Below are 23,376 nucleotides of genomic sequence, written 5' to 3'. Positions count from 1 at the left end.
TCCCCCGCGCCGATGGCAGCCCGCTGCCAGCTCCGCTCTCCCGCCGCGGTGGCTCCAGCCCGGCTTTAAATATTTCCGAGCGGGAAGCCAGCCCCTCTCCTCCTCCTCCGCCCCCTCTCCCCGCCCCCCCCTCCCGGGTGGCCAGGAGGACTCGCCGGCGCGGCGGCCCCAGCCGCTCCCACTCCCGGCCGAGGGGCGGTGCGGCAGGAGCTGTCCAACTTTTCAGCACAGTTTCCCCGCCGCTGCCCGGAGGAAGGCGGTGGCCGCCGCCCCGGCCCCCACTCCCGGCCCCCAGCGCCCCGGCGCGGCCCGGCCCGGCCCGGCCGCCCGCCGGCAGCATGGAGGCAGAGCGCGGCGGCGGCAGCGGCTTGTCCGCGCTGCCCGGCGGCAGCGACGGCGCCGGCGGCAGCGACGGCGCCGGGGGCAGCGGGAGTCTCCAAGCCCCCAAGCATCTGTGGCGGCACGAGCAGCACTACCCGCCGCAGCTGCGGCAGCACCAGTTCCTCCAGCACCAGCAGCCCCCCGGCCCGCCGCCGCCGCCGCCGCCGCCCGCCTCGCGGGGCCGCTGCCTGGCCGGGGCTCGCGTCAGGCACCGCGGCTACTCCGACACGGAGCGATACCTCTACTGCCGAGCCATGGACCGCGGCTCCTACGCCGTGGAGACCGGCCACCGGCCCGGCTTGAAGAAATCGCGGATGTCCTGGCCCTCCTCCTTCCAGGGACTCAGACGGTAGGAGAGGGCTTGGCCCACCGCTCCGGCCGTGTTGCGTGCGGGGGCGCGGCGCCGCTCTCCCGCCCGCCATGGCTGCTCCCGGCCGCGGGGAGGGGGGAGCCGGCGGGGGGCCGCTGAGGAGCGGGCGCAGCGGGACCCCCGTCCGACCGACCCCGCTCCCCGCGACGGGAGGGCGGAGAAAGGGGCGCCGTGCGGCTGCGGAGGCTCCCACAGGCAGGTGGGGCCGGGCCGGGGCTGCCGGGCCGGGGCGCCCGGGGTGGGAGGCTGCGGGGAGCAGGGCAGCTCGCCCTCCCCGGCGCCCCCGGGCAGGGCTCGTCTGGAGCGGGCGTGACCGCGGCGCGGGCGGCGGCACGTCGTCCCGTACGCGCCTGTCCGTGGGTGGAAGAGCAGTCGCGAAACACGTGGGTGGGAGCGGGACCGCGTCTGTGCCGGCACGGAGCCGGCAGCCGGGCGGCCAGCGCGGGGCGGCCGGCGGCGCGGAGCCCTGCGCCCGGCTCCGCCCGGGCCCCGCTTCCCGCCGCCCTCCGGCTCCGCCCGGGCCCCGCTTCCCGCCTCCCGCTTCCCGTTTGCCGCCGCCCCGCTTCCCGCTCCCCGCCGCCCGGCTCCGCCGCCGACCCGCTTCCCGCCGCCGCCCCGCTCCGCTGCCTGCCCGGCTGCCCCTCCTCGCTGGAGCTGCTCTTGCTGCCCGCGCTTCCCGGGAACCTGCAGCCCTGGTGCCGAGTGGGAAGGGACGCAATCCGCGTGGTGTTTGCACAAAGTTAAAATAATGAGAGCTCCGGGAGGTGGGAGACGGTCTGGCAAATCCAGGGTTAGGGTCCTGCTAACAAGAAAATAGGCGAATGGTTTCTTAGCCAGAGGGAGGAGTCCGTCATCTACTAGTCTATTGTTCCCCGTTAAATGAGCTGTAGATTTATTTTGCAGTGAGTAGCTCACCAATGCCTGTTTTGCCCTCGATGGCTATCACGGGCGTCTGTTTTAAAATCAAATTCTCCGTCAACACCAGTAGGATATTGCATTTGATCGATCAATTTATTATTCGGTCTTCATTTTTAGTAGCTGGAACCACTTCCTTTTCATGGAAAGCCATATGCCTGTATTTGAATATTAAGCGGACACTGTGAATAAAGGATTTATGGAGACAACTGGTGGGCAGAGGGACAATACTTAATACTCAGTTACTTTGTAGATTTTTGGTTTCCTGGATAATCAGATTTTTATGGCATGATGCTCGATGAATAAATAATAGAATCCTTTCTGAACGAAGACTGCTTTGTGTGTTTCTGTGGTACACACTGTATTCTTTATTATGGAGCCTTGGCCATAAAACTGAGCAAGACATACCTGATTATTCTCTATTTCTACCTAATGTTGGCTTCTTTTCCATTTCCTATATAATTGAGATATTAAAGAAGGTTCAGCAGTTCTTAATTAGAACTGCACTTTCAAATCAATAATCTTTAAAAACTGTCCTTTAATATCCGCGGTTGTCATGCAGCCATTCTTTTGCTACACCTTTGTATCACTTGTGTGAATTCATGCTCGTCCAAAGTTAAGAACATGAAATTTTTTACTATGTAAAAAATGAAAGAACAGATCATATGCTGCAAAAATGAACAAATGTTCAATTCTATGCTTTTCCCAATACATTCCTGTTTCTTTTACAGAAAAAACACCAGGCATCTAGGTTTTCAATCTTTAAGACTGAATGCATTTCTGTTGTCTGAATGCAAAGAAGTTTAATTTTTGTAAATCATAATGGTTGGTTTGAATATATGCAGCATTATTCCATAAATGATTAGTTATTGAGGGGATGACAAGCCAAGGTGGGAAGGAATAGCACGCATATTATCGGGCCATTTAAAAATTTTGAATTACCATTCTTATGATACATATTTAAATAGGATTTTAAATTCTCTGTGAACAGTGTTTCGATTTTTTAAACTACAAGTCATTTTGTAAGTAAGTACAACAATGTTGTTTTGACAAGACATGCTGCTTTAAAATTAAGGGGAGGTGTGTCAGTGGATTTTATCTTCATTTTATGGGATTAATAAAAATGCTTCAGATGTGCCTTCTTTTTAGATGTACTAAAGCAATGCAGAGTAAAGAAGCTCAATAAAATTGACCATTCCACAACTTTCTTAGCAAACATAAATTCTCACAGTTAAATATTTTGAATGAAACAAAACAGCTATGGTATGGAAACGCAAACTGAACTGTAACAAATTGCTTTACAAATGTGTTCAAGCAGTATCAGAAAAGGCTGTTTTTTCGAGGACTTTCAAGTTCTGGGCCAACTGCTTTTTTTCATGGAAAGCAAAGCAAAATATCTTCTTAGTGTTCTTGTGAAACCAGTAACTTGCAAAAAACCCTGATACTTTTGAAAAAGACACCATTCCTTTCTGAAGTATTTTAGTTCCCTTTTTATATTAAGACTTTTTAATATTTCTCCCTTGTTTAACCTGTTTGTCAGAAGAACATTTCTTAATGGATTCCCATGGATCTATTATGGTTTAGGGTGATAAGCTTGTCTTTAAGAAAACCCCAAATTACTCTGAATATGAAAGGGTGGGAAAAATTTTGTATAGAACTGTACAGAAAACACATCATGTATTAGGGATTGTATTAAACATTAATGGCTCAAATGTTCCAAAACTGTATCTATAGCATTATTTTACCAGAATTTGTTTTGTTTTGCTTTGAAGATGTCTTAATTCTCAAAACATCAGTGAAAACCACTGAAGAAGCCAAATACGCAACTTTGAAGTTTCTTCTATTTTAAGTTTTGTAGAAAACTTAAAAGTATGTAACAGTTATATTTTTCATAAGAAATGAGGAGAAGGAATTACGTATGTTAAAATTTGAGTTAGAACAGACTAGTACATCTTAGATACCCAGACTGAAGAGAGTTAACATTTGAAAGCAAAAAACTGAATTACTTGAAAAACACAGTGTACTTGTAGTTCAGAAAGTGAAGTATTTATAACCATTTTAACGCTTGCTCTGGCTCCATATGATCATCAGTAACTTTGCACACAACTTACTTAGTACAGCACTGTATTTCCTTCAAGGAATACAATAGCATTTCATTACACAGAACAATGTATCAGAATTATTGATTGATGTCTCTTTCTTAAAATCAAGATTATTCCTACGTTTTCAAATGAGGAGGTAAGTGCTTTGAATTCATATACACGAGAGCTATACAAAAGCCAGAGAAGTCAAGAAGATTAGCTGGGACTATCTGTGATTATTTTATTTTTTTTTTTTTTGCCATTTGTCTAGTGTGTGGTCTTGGGCAACTCAATCTCTCTCTGACACTCTTTTCTCATGTGTAAAATAAAAATGGAAATAGAGTCATTACAGGTTTATGTTAAAGTGATTTTTTAGATTATAGAATAAAAGGTACTATGTAATAATAAATAGTACTAGTGGAATTGGGAAATAAATACTTCCACTCAAATAATGTTCCAGTTGGTAGTGCAAAAACATTCAGTGTAATAAATGGAGCTGATGTGCTGGTTATCTTCAAAAATTTTAGGTAACTCTATTTGCTTCTCACATAACTGTCATTATTGCACAGTCTGTATGCACACTTTTGTTGTTTTTTAAAAAAATAGCATTTTTAAAGGCCATTAGTCATATGTCAATTAAATCATCTTGCCATGTCATCTTTCTATGTTCTATTTTTCACTACTGAAATTTCAGACTGGAAAAAAACAGAAGAAATACCATCAGTCCTAATTCCACTACTCAGGGAATTTCACAAGATGTTGTACCCTTTAAGATGCATCCTAATCTCTCAGACCTTAGAATTCTTTTTATCAGGTTTCCCAGATCATCTTTTTTTAATAATTGGTCTCTGTAAATTTTATCTCAAGTGATTTACAGCTCTAGGCTTCTTCACGAAACTAACTTTTCATCTGTATTTATGCATAAGCACCTTCACAAAGGTGAGGCAACATTAGCCTTTTGCAGTCATGCAATCCTGGTGCTTGTTCCCTAATGCTGCCTATTTAAAACTGTACTTTGATAAGTGGCCATTAAAATTAGTTGCTGTCAAAAACATCTACTTCCTCTGCCTTTCCATTCCTTGTATGGGACTAGGTCTAACCAAGTAGCATCCACCACTGCATTCCTTACATGTGGAGACTGCTCCAAAGTACTGATTTTTTCTTGACATGTCAATCTTATCCTTATACCGCACACTAAGGGGTTAAGAAACCAAAATAACATCCAAGATTGAATGCAGTGTAGTATGACAGTGGTCCAGAGGCTTTATTAAGAGAAGAAAAGAGTATTACGTGTTAGTTTCTTGACTTTCTGGAGTCTGAGATATGACCCTGTAATCATTTAGCTAGATAAACCCTTGGTTTCTGTAGCTACAAATAGAGCACCTGGAAAAATAATGGTGCCTTTGCAAATCTTGGCAAAAGTCTGCTGTGTACACCAATAAAATGCACCCTTTCCATCCTAAAACCCATTCTGTTCTCCTGTTTGGTTTGAAAAGCTGCTTTTGATCTATTATGTCCTGACTACTTCCACACATGCTAAGGAAAGGGAAGATGACTGTTTTCCAGCTTACAGGCCAATAGAAAATGCTCTCAGAATTTAGTAGCAGTCTCTAATTAAGAATTTTGTTGTTTACTTGTCTGGCAGTGTTTTATTGCTTTGTTTACTACTAAGTGGTACTGTCACCCAAGATGTTACAATAATTGGCATATGCTAGTCCTCCCTCAAAGATACAAATAATTTTTACAACTTAGTAAACATAGTTGGATTAGTTTTTTATGAGTTGTCCATAAAGATAAGTTAAATAAGAAACTCATATTGTCAAATGTTTTAAATAAGTGGCTATAAGGACCTTATTTTCATGTTTGTCTCAAAAGGTTTACATTTTTGTATTGTTAAGAGTTGTGTGACCTGAACAATACAAATAGCATTAATTTTCATGCTATTTCATGGAATTTGTGAAAATGTTATCTTTTAAAATTCACATAGTCAAATATGTTTATTTTAATATGAATGTTGGTGCAAATGAATGCTGCCAATTTCCTAATTTAGTAAGTATAGAAACCTGGTAATTTAGCAGGACAAGCCCATCATAATCAAAGAGAGATTAATCAGGATTTAAACACTTAAAGACATAGCCATATGAAGTTCTACCTTAAAAATATTAACATAACTGTTTAATGTATTTCTCAATGGGAACCATGAAATACAGTTTTTCTTTCAGTATTTTTAAAACAGGTTTTAATACAGCAACATCATTAAGTATTAATAGAGATTATCTGTCCAAGAAGTGGTTATGTAAAGGAACACACACACTCATGGTGTCAGAGCTCTGTGCCACTCAGCTGGTGCTCTGAACATCTCTCTTTGGGATACCAGGTGCACAGCTGAGGGGTAATTTAGATAGGCATTTTGCGTAAAACACTGAAAGAACCTTAGTAAATGTCTTTCACAAGTTATCTTAAATAGAGTTAAATCATTTTAACTATATGATGCTTCTCTGTTAGAAAAGGCTTTGGAGCTAGCTGATGATTGGAAAACCTGTGAGATTATTTTGATGTGTTAAAACTGTAAATGTGAGAGGAAGCTGAGAATGTATAGGTTCAAAAGCAAGGCAGAACCATTTGACTGCTAAATAAGTCTTCTTGATAGACAAATTCCAAGACTGAATTTTCTGCTTTAGTGGAAGGTAAGACTTCCATGAAGCAAGAGTGTTAGACAAACCTCACTCCATGTGTCTTGATAGAATGATTTAAAAGAAGGTTGGTACATGCCGACATGAGGAATGTCAACTTTCCTTTGCCAGTTCAATCAGTATGAGGTATATTGCAGCTCTAGAAAAGAAGAACAGTGCTAGAAGTGTTTATTCTTGTAAAAAAGAATGCAGTTTCTTTCTGAGAAGAAGGGTTCTTTTTCAGTAATGTAGTGGATCACCACCATGTCTGGATCAAATTCAAAGCTGTTCTGGTAATCTAGAGAAACTACATTGTGATGCTTGTTTAGACAGTATATTTGAAGGTGATAACACATTTGCTAATAGGAATGAAAATGTATAGATAAGATATTAAATTCTGTTGGTGTTTATTTTCAATGCAACAATCCTGTTACGCACATCTCTTCCTTGAATGTATTAAGGCCTTATGTATAGCAAGGGTTACAGGAGGGAGCAGCATCTGTCAGCTATTAACAGCTAGGACATACCCCACTGCCATTCATTCCCCAAATTCTTTTCCATTGTATGTGTCCCCTCTCTTGTATCTTTGCAATGACTTAATGTGTCCTGCTGTGTAGATAGCTGAATAATGCGGCTGCTATTGCACATAAGTGCCTGCCTAGTTCCAGTTATTTTAAATAGGTCTGTATTACAGTATTACACTACAGTATTTGCACCATAGTTTCTGAGTTTCTGAGAAAAATACCTACAGACTGATGATAAATAAGGCAAGTTCACTTGCTCAGTTAACTTTGTAAGTGCACATAAATGTGAAAGGGCCAAAAAAAAAAAAAAATAAAGACATATAGCATTATAGATTCACAGAATGACTTATGTTGGAAGGGGCCTCTGGAGGTCACCTGGTCCAACCGCTGCTTAATCAGGTCTATTTAGAAAAGATTGCTCAGGGCTGTGTCCAGTTCAGTCTTGAACACTCCCAAGGATGGAAGTTTCACAGCCTCTCTGGACAAACTGTTCCAGTATTTGACCACTTCATGGTAAAAAATTTTTCCAACACCTAATCATAATTTCCTATGTTCTAACTTACACCCTTTGTTTCACATCGTATCACTGTGCACCTACAAGAGTCTGGCTCCATCTTGTTTGTATCCACTCTGTGATCAGGGAGGTAGCATAACTGTCCAGGTACGGTCTCACAAGTGCTGAATAGCAATTCCACAGGTCTAGTGGAAAGTCTAGTGGTGGAAGTGTTGTTTTCCACTGATGTTTATTAGATACACTATTATAGGAATGACTGGATGCTTAGGTAGACTAGCTTGCATAGATTATCCCTTCACTCTTTCTCCTTGTGAGGGACCTGTACCTCTTTCAGATTTCAGCTGCAATCAGCTGCAAGAATAATCAGGGGGAAAAAAAGGGGGAAAAAAAATAACTGTGCCTTCCTATCAAATAGTTTGTTGGGGAATTTAGTATCTCTCAGAGATACTGTGAACATTCCCACTCTTGCCCCTCCTACCTTGGTGCAACGTGATCTAAGGCCGTCCAGCTCCAAACAGGGATAATAGGCATGATGGGAATGGTTTGCTTGAGGGACAGCCATCCCTCCCTCCAATTCCAGAAATTAAAACACTTCAGAACAAAACTCATACATAAGTCCCTAGTCCAATACTTGTACCTACTCTCCTGACTTTTGAGCTTAACTTTCTGTTACTTCTACTGTTCTGAGGTTTTGGAGGAGAGCATGACACAATGTGATGCCGTGAGACTGGAGATTGCGAAATGGGCCTTGAAACCCCATTCATCTCTTTCCTTTTGCTGCTGTCATTATAACCTCTTCCAAAATATGGCCTTCCTGGAAAACAGGTCCATTTCTTCTCGATCATACAGTGTAGAAAAACTGCTGGGTAGCTCATGTCAAACAATTGCAAAAGGTTATAGGAAAAGAAAAGCAAAAATCTATCATCTTTGAGGTCTTAAAAATCACTGGAAACTTCACTATATTTGAAATAATAGCTTAGCTTAGTTTTGTTATTCTTCCTGAGCCAAAGTCTTAGAGCTTCATTCCCACAGGGAAGTAAATGTGTAAAAAGTGCGCTTGGTCATACATGAGGGGGGGCTAATCAAAACCACCCTATTAAAAATCTATGTGTAAACAGACATCCAGATGTGTATTTAAACACACACATGCAAAGACAACTAAAACACATTCAGTCATAGGGAAGTAAGTCCAGCTGTTGAATTTAGTATGAGTGGTCAATTAATAATATGTTTATATTAAATATAGAGATCAGAGTTTCAGAAGAATAAAAAGTGCTGCAAAGCTGTGCTCAAAGGATCTGCAAGTTCATGAGGCAAAGTGCATTTTCCACCCCCCTAAGATATGTTATAACAGAGGAATGAGAACTTCCTGTCTAATTTCGTAACTGAGAAATCACTGATGGACATCACTCAGGTATCACCATAGGTTATCACACCTTTGTCTTGGGATGTGGTCATGTTCACTTGTTTACAGCAGCTGACCATAAAAAGTAATGAGAGTGAGAGCAGCTGCTATTAAAATTACTTTTCCTGTTTGGGACACATTCATCATTGCTTTCAATTGTTAGCTCTAAACTCATAATTTAGGTTAAACTCATCAACTTCCTTTATTTATTTACTTATTTATCTGTCCACTTAGAAAACAAAATAGCACCAAGTATTTCAAGGCAACAGCTGGGTTCTCAAGAAACAGTGAAGTGACTTTTTATAGAAGTACATAGAGGTTCCACTAGTGAGAAAGTATGGTAGTAAATGGAAGGAGGAGAAATATTCTGCTGAACTGTTCTACTGATTTTTATAATATCAAATAAAAAATAACACAAATTTAAGACTGAGATGCTTTTTTGCAGGTGCACTCATGAGTGCTCTCTCTATCTCTCTCTCTCTCAGATACTTGAGATATCATTAAATAAAACAGTAGTAATGTCCCATCTAATGGCAGGATAATGATATAAAGGACTGCTACATGCTTCAGGAACTGCTGTAATTTCATTTCCCTCTGTCCACTTGTAAACCTTAGATTATCAGCAACTCATATTTCTCTATGCCCTAATGTTCTAGGAATTTTTAGGCATAATCTGTGCTTGGCTGTGAGAATAAAAACAGTTTACACTTAAGATAGGTGTTCTGATATATCTACATTGTTTATAGGCTTTCCCATATGTGAGGAGAAGAATACTTTCATGATATTTAACATTACAGAAATTTCACTAAAGATCATCTTATTTTCATCAGTTAACAAGGAATAAATGCTGAATACTGTAAAAAAAAAAAAATAATTACCGAGGTGGTCTCCAGAGTTTCTGTTTTCCATTAGTGAGACTTAGAAAAATACAAAAGAAAATAATAATTTTAACAAATAGTGACACTCTGAGGACGCTAACAAACAAATATATTAGATTAGAGAGATGTAAAATGATTTGAGCAAGCAAAGCCCACCACTAAATCTTTGCTAAAATTTTCTGGCAAGTCTCACCATCTTTTGACCACTTTTCTAACTAGCTTCCATCAATGTCTCTCTACAGTGATTTGTTGACTTTCCTTAGGAACTAAACAAATTTATACTTATGCTTACTGACTGTAAACCACTAAGAGGAAAAGCGGTCACTTGGAAAATGTAGATTTTAATACTGTAGCCAACAGACTATAAGTATATGGCAGGAGATTGTTCTGAGCAAAGTAGTTTTCCTCCCACCTCATACTGCCAGAAACTCTACGTGTCGTTGTGAAAATATAAACAAGCTAGTTTCCCATACTGATCTTTTGAAGACTAGCAGAGTTGCTTGGATTAAGGAGGATTTAATATTTACAGTGTATTTTTCTCCTGGAAAGGTTTTGCAATATTTCAAAAGCGACAAGTTACTTTCTGTAGAAGGCATAGCAGACCTTTTACATATACATTTTAAATCTGTAACAAAAATATCTTCTATTTGTTGTCTTAGAATCATAAAGCTGGGGGAGAACTCATAGAAGAATGGGTTACACCTATATTAGTATTTTCTTATTTTCTTTCATTTTTTCTTTTTATTCCATATTTTTAGAGTTCTAATCTAGTTGCTCCTTTCTTCTACACTCTTTTCAGTTTTATCCATACCTTTCATTATATAATGTGCAAAACTGATCAAAGCCTTCAGCTAAGGAAATGTTAGGAGTAGATAGTGCAGAAGCATAGCTTAAGTGTTCTGCAAGTTATGTCTCTATTTATCCTAGTCTGATGACTGACTTTTTTCCAACAGCATGGCAATATTGCATCCTAATAGACTTCTAATGCACAGTAACCCCAAATGCTTTTCAACAGAACTGCTATCTAATTGTTATCTTGCAGTTGTGTAATTTCCCCCAGTTGTATGTTCCTGCAAATCCTGTAATAATAAATAGAGATCAAGTACTTCCTTTAGCTCTTGAAGCATGAAAAATGACTATAATCAAAGTATCTTTTTTATAATGTAACTTCTAGTATAGGGTCAGTAGGAAGCCCTATTAGATTGCTAAAACTTTTGATGCAGCAATAAGTGTTCTACAAACAGCTAGAAGAAAAGCTTGTGACTTGATAGTGCCATTAAAATAACAAGCAAACAGTGATGCTATAGTAACAGATGTGTTAGTGCAATATAAGGTGTAGTGTAGTATAAAAGTAAAATATAAGGTGGGTTTTTTTTTCTAGTGATGCATACTCAAAACAAGGTAAGGAAGTAACTTAAAGTGCCTTTTTTTCTTGGGGTGAACTATGCAGCAAATAATTAAATTATTCATGGTGAAATTCTTCTGTCTGTTAAATAATGCAGCATTATAGCATAATCCACATGTATGGAAACAAATGACTAATCCTTACCTGGATCACACTCAGAAGCAAAACCATATCAGCAAAGTTTTTATTGTAAACTTTTTCTATACACTTGCCCAGAATGTACATTAAATCTTTTCTGACTTACTTAACTTTTAATGAATATAGATGTGGTAGAAAAATTAATGACTGGATCCAGGAAGAATAGAAGAAGAAAATTATCATATCTGGCAAATATTTTTTATACAGTTTTAGAAAACCCTGATGCCCAAAATGTGAATTCTAATACTTGATTCTACCTCTGTTTAAAGAACCCCTTTTTTATCAAAGTGTCTCTGTGCTTAGCAGGGGTAAGGAATCTTAAAGTGTAATTTTGAAACACAGGTCAGAGAAAAAAAAAATTTGTTTGAGTTGACAGTAACGAAACTGAAAGAACAAAGAAATTAAATGGGTACAGAGACATAGAGAAATGAGCAGACTGTAACCCACATGTACATTTTCTGCCCTTCCAACCATATAATATTTTCACTGGTGCATAAGTAGGAAATTAGCTGAGAAATTACACGTAAGTAGATGTCAATTAATTTCAATTCACAGAACTTAATCACTTTGATTCTTGCTTTAGATACATCACCTTTAGTTTAAGATTATGCATTATTATCATGCACCAAATAGTGAAAGAGCAATGCTTATGCTTCTGCCTCTGCCTCCCCTTTCAGGAGCTATGTGTAATAATCTAATTGAAGTCTGAACTTCATTTAACTTTGCCTTCTTAGACTTTGCAACAGGAAGGTGATAAGGCCAACAGATCCCGGAGCATTGCTGCCTTTACAAGCTTACTTATTAGGAGAAAAACTCTTCTGTTAGTACTAAAAAGATCTTTGGTTTAATACAAACCTTAACATTACTCACATTCAACTTTATGACTTGTTTGCCCTTCTCATCGAAAGAAAGAGAAACAAAAGAGTGGTATGCAATATACGACTCAAATGGTCCTAACATTTTTCAGCTGTGTGGTTTTATTCAGATAAGAAGCTAAATGCATTTTCAAGATGCTGCTTTGTGACAGCAGTGATTACAGTCTTTAGTAATGTGATATAATGGACTGAACATGTTTGATAGGTTATCAAATTCTAATACCATTACCATTCTAATTACCCCCATTCTTGTTATATCTCGAATATACTGAAGTCTGAATTTTTATTTGTTCCAGATTTTTGATGCTCCAATTTTACCCTAATCTGCATCTTAAAAAAATAGAGATTATTATTATTTTAGGTGGAAAAAACACCCACAACTTTAAATTAAAATAATTAGTGAAAATCAGCAATGAGTATCTCAAGATGAACTTCCCAAGAATTCACAAGATTTGAAAGTATTACAAACTTATCAAGTGCTTATTTTAAAAACCCTGGATCAAATTCTTTTATTTGCCAAGGTAAGCTTAAAGTGTACAGCATCTTCAAGGTAGATCACCCTGCTGCAGTCCCATTTTCAGCAGAAAAAAAAAAATAATACCAAGGCATCCTGTGGTTTGTGTTGATTTCCTTTCCTAAGTGCAGAGGGTTCAGTAGAATGGCCCTAAGTTTCTCAATGTCTAATCCCTACTTTTACAGTCTCTTGGCCATAAGGGTGGATATGTCCCTCCCTATCAACTCTTACCCTGTATGTGAAAACCCAGTAAGAATATCAAATATGTATGTGAATATGTATTCTTCAGCATCAAAAAAGATGTTTAAAGACAGACTAAGGTAGTCTTACTGTTCTGTTTTCAAAGTTCTTACCATGATATGCATGTAAAAGTACACCATTTGAGTATGCTTTGTAAAACAAGCAAAAATCAGCTGATGGATCTTGAATAGTTTGGAAGTGTTCAATTCTGCTTTCCTATCTATTATTCTAGGTAATAATGATGAATAACCAATTGTGTATTAAACATACACCAGTTTCCTTGCCTCTAAGAAATTACTCTGTTCTGGGACTTAACATAGCTATTTTAGTTTATAACATTAAGAATGTTAGCAGAGAGAAAAGAATATGTTACTTTCACAATACTTAATTTCCCGGCTGGATCTTTGAGCTTTAATTTCACTTGTGTTAAATCATCCTCAACATACTGAGTGTCTCTTTTTGTTATCTATATATTATTAAATTTGATTCTTCAACATTAAGCTTCCTAAATTTTATGTTATTTATTTTAAAGAAGTTAATTCCATATTTTTAATGCTGTTCTAAACTTAAAAAAAAAAAAAAAGTTTTCTGAAAACTGTGGGTAAAATAAATGTTTTCTAAGTAATTGCTGAAATCCACATAAAATCCAATGCAGTGATAAAGTTATACTGGTGGATTTGGAAGGAACTGGATCAAATCCAGAGAATTTGTAGTGTTGTTTTTTTATCATAGAATCATTTAGGTTAGAAAAGACCTTTAAGATCAAGTCCAAGCATTAACTTAACACTGCCAAGTCCACCACTAAACCATGTCCCTAAGCACCACATCTATATGTCTTTTAAATACCTCCAGGGATGGTGCCTCAACCACTTCCCTGGGCAGCCTGCTCCAATGCTTGACAACCCTTTGGTGAAGGAATTTTTCCTAACATCCAATCTAAACATCCCCTGGTGCAACTTGAGGCCATTTCCTCTTGTTCTATTACTCATTATTTCAGAAAAGAGACCTACACCCAACTTGCTACAACCTCCTTTCGTGTACTTGTAGAGTGCAATAAGGTCTCCCTTCAAACTCCTTTTCTCCAGACTAAACACCCCCAGTTCCCTCTGCCGTATCTGACAGGACTTGTTCTCTAGACCCTTCACCAGCTTCATTGCCCTTCTTTAGGCACACTCCAGCACCTCAATATCTTTCTTGTAGTGAGGAGCCCAAAACTGAACACAGTATTTGAGGTGCGGCCTCACCAGTGCTGAGTACAGGGGGACTTCCCTAGTCCTGCTGGCCACACTATTTCTGATACAAGCCAGGATGCTGTTGGCCTTCTTGGCTGTCTGGGTACACTGCTGGCTCATATTCAACTGCTGTTGACCAACACCCCCAGGTCCTTTCCCTCCAGGCAACTTTCCAGCCACTCTTCCCCAAGTTTATAGTGTTACATGGGGTTGTTGTGACCCAAGTGCAGGACCCAGTACTGAGCCTCAATAAACCTCATATACTTGGCCTCAGCCCAATGATCCAGCCTGTCCAGACCCCTCTGCAGAGCCTTTTTACCCTCAGGTAGATCAACACTCCCACCCAATGGTGTCATCTGCAAAAACAGAGTGCACTTGATCCCCTCATCCAGATCACTGATGAAGATATTAAATAGAACTGGCCCCAGGACTGAGTCCTGGGAAAGACCACTTGTGACCGGCCACCAACAGGATTTAAGTCCATTCACCACCACTCTTTGGTCCTGGTCATGCAGTCAGTTTGTTATTCAGTAAACTGTACGCCCATCCAAGCCATGATCAGCCAGTTTCTTGAGGAGAATGCTGTGGGAAATGGTGTCAAATGCTTTACTAAGCTTTACTAAAGCCTTATCCACTAAGCGCATCACCTTCTCATAGAAGGAGATCAGGTTGCTCAAGCAGAACCTGCCTTTCATAAACCCATGCTGGCTGGGCCTGATCACCTTGTTGTCCTGTACATGGCACATGATGGCACTCAAGATGATCTGGTCCATAACCTTCCCTGGCACTGAGGTCAGACTGACAGGCCTGTAGTTCCCCAGATCCTCCTTCCGGCCCTTCTTGTAGATGGGCATCACATTTGCTAACCTCCAGTCAACTGGCACCTCCCCAGTTAGCCAGGACTGCTGATAAAGGATGGAAAGTGGCTTGGTGAGCACTTCTACCAGCTCCCTCAGTAGCCTTGGGTGGATCCCATCCAGCCCCATAGACCTGCATGTGTCTCAGTGGTGCAGCAGGTCGCTGACCATTTCCGCTTGGATTATGGGGGCTTCATTCTGCTCCCTGTCCCTGTCTTCCAGCTCGGGGCTGGGTACCTGGTGAACAACTGGTTTTACTTTTAAAGACTGAGGCAAAGAAGGCATTAAGTACCTCAGCCTCTTCCTCATCCTTTGTCACTATGTTTCCCCCCACATCCAATAAAGGATGGAGATTCTCCTTAGACCTCATTTGGTTGCTAATGAATTTATCAAAACATTTTTACTATCTTTTACAGCAGTAAGTTCTAGTTGGGCTCTGGCCCCTCTGATTTTGTCATTGCATAACCTCATGGCATCCTTTTAGTCCTCCTGAGTTGACCGCCCCTTCTTCCAACGTTTATAAACTCTCCTTTTTTTCCTGAGTTCTAGCCAAAGGAACTAGGATAAACTACATTGGATAAACTATGTTTATCCTACATAAATCAAGATTTAATTACATTTATGTATTCTAATTATGTAACTTATTTACTATATAGAACAAATAATATAATAAATACATGTCTGATGAAAACGATTTGATGCTGGGTTTTCATTAATAAAAATGCTACATAGATGGAAATTAAAAATATGTAACAACTTTATTTGTATCTTTTACATTATTTGAAGTTAAGTTTTGAAACTAGCAGAAACCTTTCTCCTTTTTTCCTGGGAAAAATTCCTGATTTCTGATGTGCATGGCACCTTATGGATATTAAATAAATTTCATTTTACATTAATAGTGTGTAGCTGGTTATTCAAAGTGATACAAAGCATTCCTTTATTGAGGTACATTATTAAGTTATAAAAGCCAGAAAATATGTATTACTTTCTAACTGACTCAGACCCAAAGTATTTATTTATACGCCTGCTGTATGTTGGTTATTGTTACTATGTTATCATTGCCTTGGTTTTTGTAGTGTTGAAGCCTCAAACAGAATAATTATTCATTCCAAAGATCAAACCATCCAGTAATAACTCAAAAGATCCTAAAATTTAGGTATATGGCAGGAGATTGCAGATGCAAAGAAAAGACGGTTCTTATGGGCAGCTTAACCTAGATCAGAATTCCAAACTGTCCTAAAAAGATATCCTTCCATATATAAAAATTCTTGCTCACTTAAAACTGTGGAGAGAAGCATCTCAGCTAGAGTATCTTGGAATAGTGTGTCAGGCCAAGAAACCAGTGTTTCAGCATCTACATGAGGCAGTGTGGTTGCAAAATACTAACAAGTGTTGATACTGAAAAAGCAGCAGGTTCTGTTTATGTTCATTCTCAGAAGGGAAACTTATTTCCAAGTCATTTCATAAGGACTGTACCCGCACTGTGTGGCTTTTAAATTATATGAACTTCCATTTCTGCTTCCACAGATTTTGTAAATGCATCTGAGTTTTATTTATTTCTGTATGATCTGTCAGCACTTTTATCTCTTGGGACAAGCAGAAGGGCATCTAAGTGGGAGGAAGGTGGTGGAGTCAGATAAAATTGCCTTTTTTTTCATTACTTAGAAGGAACTTAATGGACCTTTGGGAAAATATTAAAATTTAACACCAGTGAAATTCGTGTGTGCTACAAGTGGTGCAGATGCTAATTTTAAGTGGTTTTGTTTTAAAAGACTTTAATATTTTTTCCTATTTCTCCTTTTTCATCAGGAGATGTCAGCCTTTACTTTCGATATTGAAGGATTGTTTTATGTGAGATGCTAACACTGTCATCTGAATAGGCTTAATGTATTGCAGGATGTATGATTTACAATTAAATCTACAGTACTTGATCCCATGCTGAACAGTTTGACTGGTCAGGCTTAATAACTTTAGGTCATGTTCATGTAGAATATTATCCATATTTTTGTAAATATTGTGGAGAAGCAGCCACTCCAAAGGAATTTAAAAGAGAGTAACAGGTAAGTTTTGCAAATTACTTTCTCGTGGACTTCTCCCTAGCAATAAAAAAAAAAAAAAAAAAGATTTTCAGGTTGTTTTAAAATTTGACAACTGTTAATTGAGGGTTGGCATTGTGAGCTGATTTGGAAGTGGGAGTTGTCGTACAGGAAATAAAATGTAAATGAGGTGGGGAGAACTAATGAACAACCTTGAAGGTGAAAGGAGAAGATTGTATTTGATGCTCTAGAAATGGGAAAAAGACAGAAAGGGAATGCAGCAAGGGAGACAGAGACATTGAAGAAATTGATTAGGTAATTTTATATGCAGCAGGATTCTAGGTGAATAAAGGAGATATAAAATAATAAGACTGTGAATGTTAGTGCTGTCTTTGCAGATGGATAGGAATAGTTGCATTTAAAATCTGGAAGATGGGGTTTGCTTTTCAGTGTCCACTTACTACCTTGCACAGAACAACCCTGAACAAGTATCAGTTACAAAACATACTTGTAGGCAGCTACATTCACTGTTGTTTAATTCCTTGCACCATCCAACCTCAACATGTATAGAGGAGTTGTGCACCATCTGACTTTATTTTGGGAATTCTACAGGTGCAAGATCATATGTATGTTACTCTAGTACTTGATGCCTTTAATTTCCTATATATTTTTCTAAATATTTGTATTTTCTAAGGTATTTCAGTAGGAGTGTTATAACACCATTTTAGGTAAATATGAAATGGTACTTAACCTGTTAACCATTTGTAAGTGAAATAAGAAAAAAAGCCCTGAGGGATGTCTCCCAGCATGTCTGAATTGGGCCTATTAGTAACAGAAAATGGTAGCTCCAGATTTTTTCATAGCATGTGTGGTATTCCAGTGAAACTCTATGTTCATTTTGCCAGGAAGATCTGTTCCTGTGGGTAAAGGTGCAGACCTGAGGGTCTGCAACATGTGGGTGATTGTGCTCAACTATCTAACTCAACTGTTTGCAAATGAGACTCCTACATTAATACATTTTATTTCATTATGGAAAATCCTCTTATTACCTCATCAGAACAATCTCTCTTAGGCCATGGCTTCTTCTTTGCTAACATTAATTTCTTAATAATCAGAGAAAGTTAATGAACTTGATTTATCCAAGGGATGCCTTGAGAAGCATTTGTGGAACTGTAATAAAAGGTTTTGTTTCTGTGCTTCCTTTTAAAAGTTTTTGCTTTGCACTACTCTCTGCTCTCAGTGATACTTTCTCATTCTTTCTTAACAGAATATAATTACAAAAATGACTGGAAAGCGTGGATCACAATACTTGAAATAAGAGAGTTCAGTAACCGTTCACATGGATGTAACTTGATCGCACAGTATAGCTCATGTATTTTGAGTTATGATAGTGTAACAAATTGAATGCAAATTGCAATGTACCTGGTTTCAAATATTTTCTGACTGGATTCCAGTGATGAATTTAGCTATTTACACAGGTTTTTTTGTCAATTTTCTGTTTTATGAAAAAAATTTGCATGCTTTTTTCAAAGTTACTTAATGCCACTAATTTTCTAAGATCATCTTGGCTATAATTTTTTTAATATGATATTAAGAAATATGATGTATCTATTAAGAGACAGTACCTTGTCCTGACACTGTAGGTACTTATAATTCAAAATCAATTTCAGGCAGTCAAAGATTAATATATATATATTTAAATCAAAGGAGGAAAAATATAATTGACAAGTAGATATGCTTCACAGGTAGGCTAATAAAGTTTCATACCACTTGCTAGAAGTCTATTGTAGCAAGAAGATGGCAATATGATACAATTATATGGTAGGAGGTTGATTAAAAAGATATCAGCTAGTCATGGATGTGTAAACAGAAGTGTCTTGTATGTCTGCGTGTGTGTGTTTACTTACTATTAGCACTGCAATTTTCCAGGAAGCCTATGGAAACTAAGCAACATCCAGCTTTTGAAACCTGGCCAAATAGTTTACATGGAAACTTAGGTTATTATAGCACAGAGAGTTTAGTTAAAGAACAACAAAAATCAAGATAAACAGTTAAGAATGAAACTCTCAGTTTCTCCTGAGGGTTGTGCCCTACCAAAGTATATGTCTAATATGTAAATATATAAAGTATAAGTATAAATATAGTACTGTATAGTATTTTCAGAGGTACTGACCCTATCTGCTACTGAACTCACAGCTGCTGCAGTTGCTTGCCCTACTTAGTGGAGAGTATAAACCCTAACAGAGGCTATATGGAACTAATGGGTATAAGCAGGCTGAATTTCAGCTGTTTTGTGGTAATTGCATACTTGTACACTGTGCCATCACAGGAAATTTTGTTGAGGATGAAGCTCCTTCATGTTTAACACATTGCACTTGGATAGCTGTGCAGAATAAAGGGTGCTGTAAGCACTCTAGCTTACTTCCCATAACTTTTGATGTGTCTCCATACCCATATGCCACTTTCCTACAGAGGCCAGAGTTAAGAGGGCATTCAAAAAACAGTTCACAATGAATGACAACCATTTCTGTCCAGCACAGGTGTCAGTCAAACAAACAGTAAACTCCCTATCCTAATTGACAGACATTGCCCCAAAGCTGAATTTATAGGTCTATAGACATTGTTGTGTAATTGCTTGAATTTTTGATATTTGTGTATAAATGAAGAAGTGAACTGCAGAACTGGGAGCTTTTTGCTTAGGAAAACCTTCATAGCCCCGTTCTATAAACATAGGCATGTTTGTTAGTGTCAGTTAGGAATTGAGTATAGCCCTGTGAGTTTAAAGGGATATCAGACTGCATCCTATCTGTCAAAGCAGGGCATTTACCTCACTATTCAAACTAACACTGTGGCTAGACAGAAACTGCACTAATCTAACAGGAGAACTAAAATAAGTTTTATATGTCAACTGACTGAAGCAGTGTATTTTTTTTAATCCCATAGATATTGATAAAAACAACGAAGGTTTTTAAGCTACCCTCTGTGCAGAAGGCCATGCATGCCCAATGGGTCCAGGCTTAGACTTACAGGTTTCAGTTCAGAGTTTTGGTGTCATTGTTGACATTGTGGCATCGTTGGCATATGTCATATATTACACTGAGAAGTCATCCCTGCCTTCAATATGTTGAAATACTTGTAGATATAAGCAGTGGGGTTTTTTGATCCAGTCTAATATTGCAATCCTTTCTTTTTTAATTTCACTAAATAGATCACCATAAAATCGATGATGTTTATGAATAAAGGAAAAAAAGGTGAAAACCTGAACCTAATTCTGAATTACTTGCCACCTCTGGTACCTCCTTTCAGGGAGGTACTTAAATCAAGTGGAATATATTATACATATTAGGTGTTATTAGTTATTTAACTGATTTTCATAGATATATATGAACACTCAGACTTTAGAAAGACATAAACCATATTTCAACTACTTGCTTTAGAGCCAGGATAGTGAGGAAATAGGCTGGAACTTATGCAGAGAGATGCACTCCAAAAAGTCTGAACATATATATTAAGTTGTAACATGAAGGGAAAGTGTGTGTTCTAGAGCACAGTAGACCCTTTCAGCTTTCTCAAAAGTGGCAATAGATGCATCTTTTACAAGGCTCATGACTGAAAATAAGAAAATTTCTTGGAAGAGATACAGAAGCATTAGGGAAATTAAAGTGAATTTTCACAATATTGATACAATAAAAATGTACTTCCTCATACTTGGCTGGGGAGAGAACCATGAATAACTCATTTACAGTGTTGTAGCCTGATCTGTGATTACAAACCTAGACTTTTCTATCACACATTGTAGAGGCTACAGCATGCAAAGTACTTCAATTATTCATAAAGCCCTCACAAAATTCCTATTTTGAAGATATAAAAATTTACTTGCACAGGATGACCAGCTAAAATGGAAGCTCACACAAAATAATATTTTAGTCTTTTGTAGAAATTCAATGTTTCTTGTAGAATTAAGACAGAATAATTTCTCACTGAGAAGATTATAATTTTGAACTCTAATTGAGGAATAACTGCAACTGAGGAGTAAGATACTCCACATTTTCTATGAGGTTAGGGTTGAAAGCAAGGAGCTACTTTAGGGTAGTTAGTGCAATATGAACCCTGTATGTTGGTTTAATTCCCAGCAATTAGTTAATACAGTTTTATGCGATAGCTAAATAACAGATATTTAGGCTTTGGATACCTAGTGGTAATTCTATATGGTACTATTCATACAGACTTGTTCAGCACATAAATACCACTTCACCTTCAGAAGCACTGCATTCATTCAAATGAGAAAAAAAAATTAGGTCAGAAATTTTGGCTGTTTGGCAGTTATCTCTCTTTTGAGATAATTTTCAATATAGTGAGTCTTGAAATATGTACTATTTGGGTAGATAGGCTTGGCAGGAAATTTTGGAATTTATCTTATCCATCTGTTATTATTATTTGATGTTTCTGTGAATATATAATATTGATATATGTATACATATTATCTGAACATTCATGTGCATTTGTGATTCTGGTGATTTACTGAAAAATAGATAAAAAGACCAGCAACAGAGAGGTTGTAAAAATCAAATGATGTACAAATGGTTATTCTGTGTTAATACTAAGGTTCATTGCACAGCTTTCATTGTCTGCGTTTGTATGAAGCAGGGACATTCTACTGTCTCTATGTATAGAACTTAATGAATAAGTGTAGCCTCAGTAAAGATAGATTAAATATGAAATATCTTGAGACTAAGCAATGTACGTTAATTATGACTGTGACACCTTGATTAAAATGGAGGTTAAGTATGCACATGAGAAAAAATAAGGTAACTGAAATAAAGTAAATCAGTAGACACTTTATATGGCACTAGGGTTAACAGACAGAAGTTCTACACTTGCACTAGATGGGAAGTCTAGTGAAAAAAAGTTTTTTCTGTAAGGCTCAATTTTAGAACTATATGTATGATTTATTCTTGTAGTTACCTTATAAATAACTGGTTTGATAAATACAGTTGTAAAATTAATTTCTTGTAAATTGGGGAAATATTGGGATTATCTCTACTTCCTGCCTTGATCATCTGGCATACAAAGTGATGAGCAAGAAGAAGGAAAGTTTTACTTTTTAAACCTACAGCATGAATTTGTACAAGTAATGAGAACGGGAACATGTATCAGTTCTGTGTTTTCAGTTTTGCCTTAGAAACTATAAAAGACAATGGTTATCAAACAGAGGTCCTGTCAAGATAGCTATTATTCAATTTATATATGGCTCGATGCATATGTGAAATGAAACTTTAAGTCCCGGTCCTAATTGAATATTGTGTTGATAATGTATTTTTCAGTGTTTTTCTACCAGTGTCACTAGAAGCACAAAACTCCTTTAAAAATGCAGGTGAATGGCCATGTTTGCAATCTATTAATGTGTTTTGTTTTCTGAGTTGTAACTTGTTTTTTGATAGTAAGCCCTGAACATGATCGCTCTTCACTTCCTTGTTGCTTAATGTAGAATTGACCAAAAACTTAACTGTAGCTGGATAATCTGAAGTAACCTTGATTAGAGGGTAAAGTTTCTGAGCTGACTAACAGCTTTAAGAGAGAGTGATATTGTCCCTTTCCAAAATCTGAAATATATTATGACATCCAAATGTGTACTCCATGTTGTGTTCTTTATCACAGGACAGGTTTTCTATAAAATTATGCAGAACTAGTTATGTGTTTGGACTGAAATCCACTACTTACCCTGTTTTACTGGTAGTTTTGCAAATGATACAGTAATGCATACTGTGAGGTATTTTAAATAGTACAGGGAGCGGGTATGCTCTCTGAAGACTGGAGAGGAAGTACCTTACTTAGAAGTACACTCTTCATTGCTTAGCTTTTTGTAAAATCATATTACCTACCATATTATTCAAGTGAAACAAATTCTGCATATCTGTGAAAAGCCTTCTAGGTTTCCAACCATGGAGGAAGACAGCTATGGCAGAGGTTACTTTTGTAAATAGGTGGTTAGCTTAAGTACTGCTCTACCACCTTAGGTAATTTGAAAAGCTAATGAAAATTCTGTATCTTACATCTTGATCTAGACATCCAACAGCAATCTATAAAATAAAACTGTAAAATACTAAACTGTGAAATGAGATACAGCTTTTTGTTCCCAGGCCTTTTTATAGTTTTTATCAAAATGTTTCTTTGTCTGGTATATCGGGTAATAAGGCATTTGTGAAATTTAACATTGTTTGTGGAAGAGTGGTGATACAATTTGTAATTACAGAAGTCAATAGCATACTGGATTCTGATATTTTTTACTATAAATTCATATGTGCAGCTCTATAGAAGGCAACCTATTGTATGACTCAT

The 23,376-nt window shown here is 38.3% G+C and overlaps 1 protein-coding gene across 1 annotated transcript in view; it reads left to right on the top strand.

Annotated features, from left to right (window-relative positions):
* The first annotated feature begins 338 nt into the window (after positions 1 to 338).
* Positions 339 to 23,376, top strand: part of PDE4D (phosphodiesterase 4D) — a 422,326-nt gene continuing 399,288 nt past the window's right edge. The window contains exon 1 of the mRNA XM_074811999.1: positions 339 to 730. Within this exon, the coding sequence (XP_074668100.1) occupies positions 339 to 730 (392 nt within the window). The remainder of the gene's footprint in view (positions 731 to 23,376) is intronic.

This window comes from Strix aluco, chromosome Z, assembly GCF_031877795.1.
Source record: "Strix aluco isolate bStrAlu1 chromosome Z, bStrAlu1.hap1, whole genome shotgun sequence".
In the NCBI taxonomy this organism is placed as follows: Eukaryota; Metazoa; Chordata; class Aves; order Strigiformes; family Strigidae; genus Strix; species Strix aluco.
The sequence above is the reverse complement of the archived record's forward strand: the minus strand, read 5'-3'. Positions and strand labels throughout refer to the sequence as shown.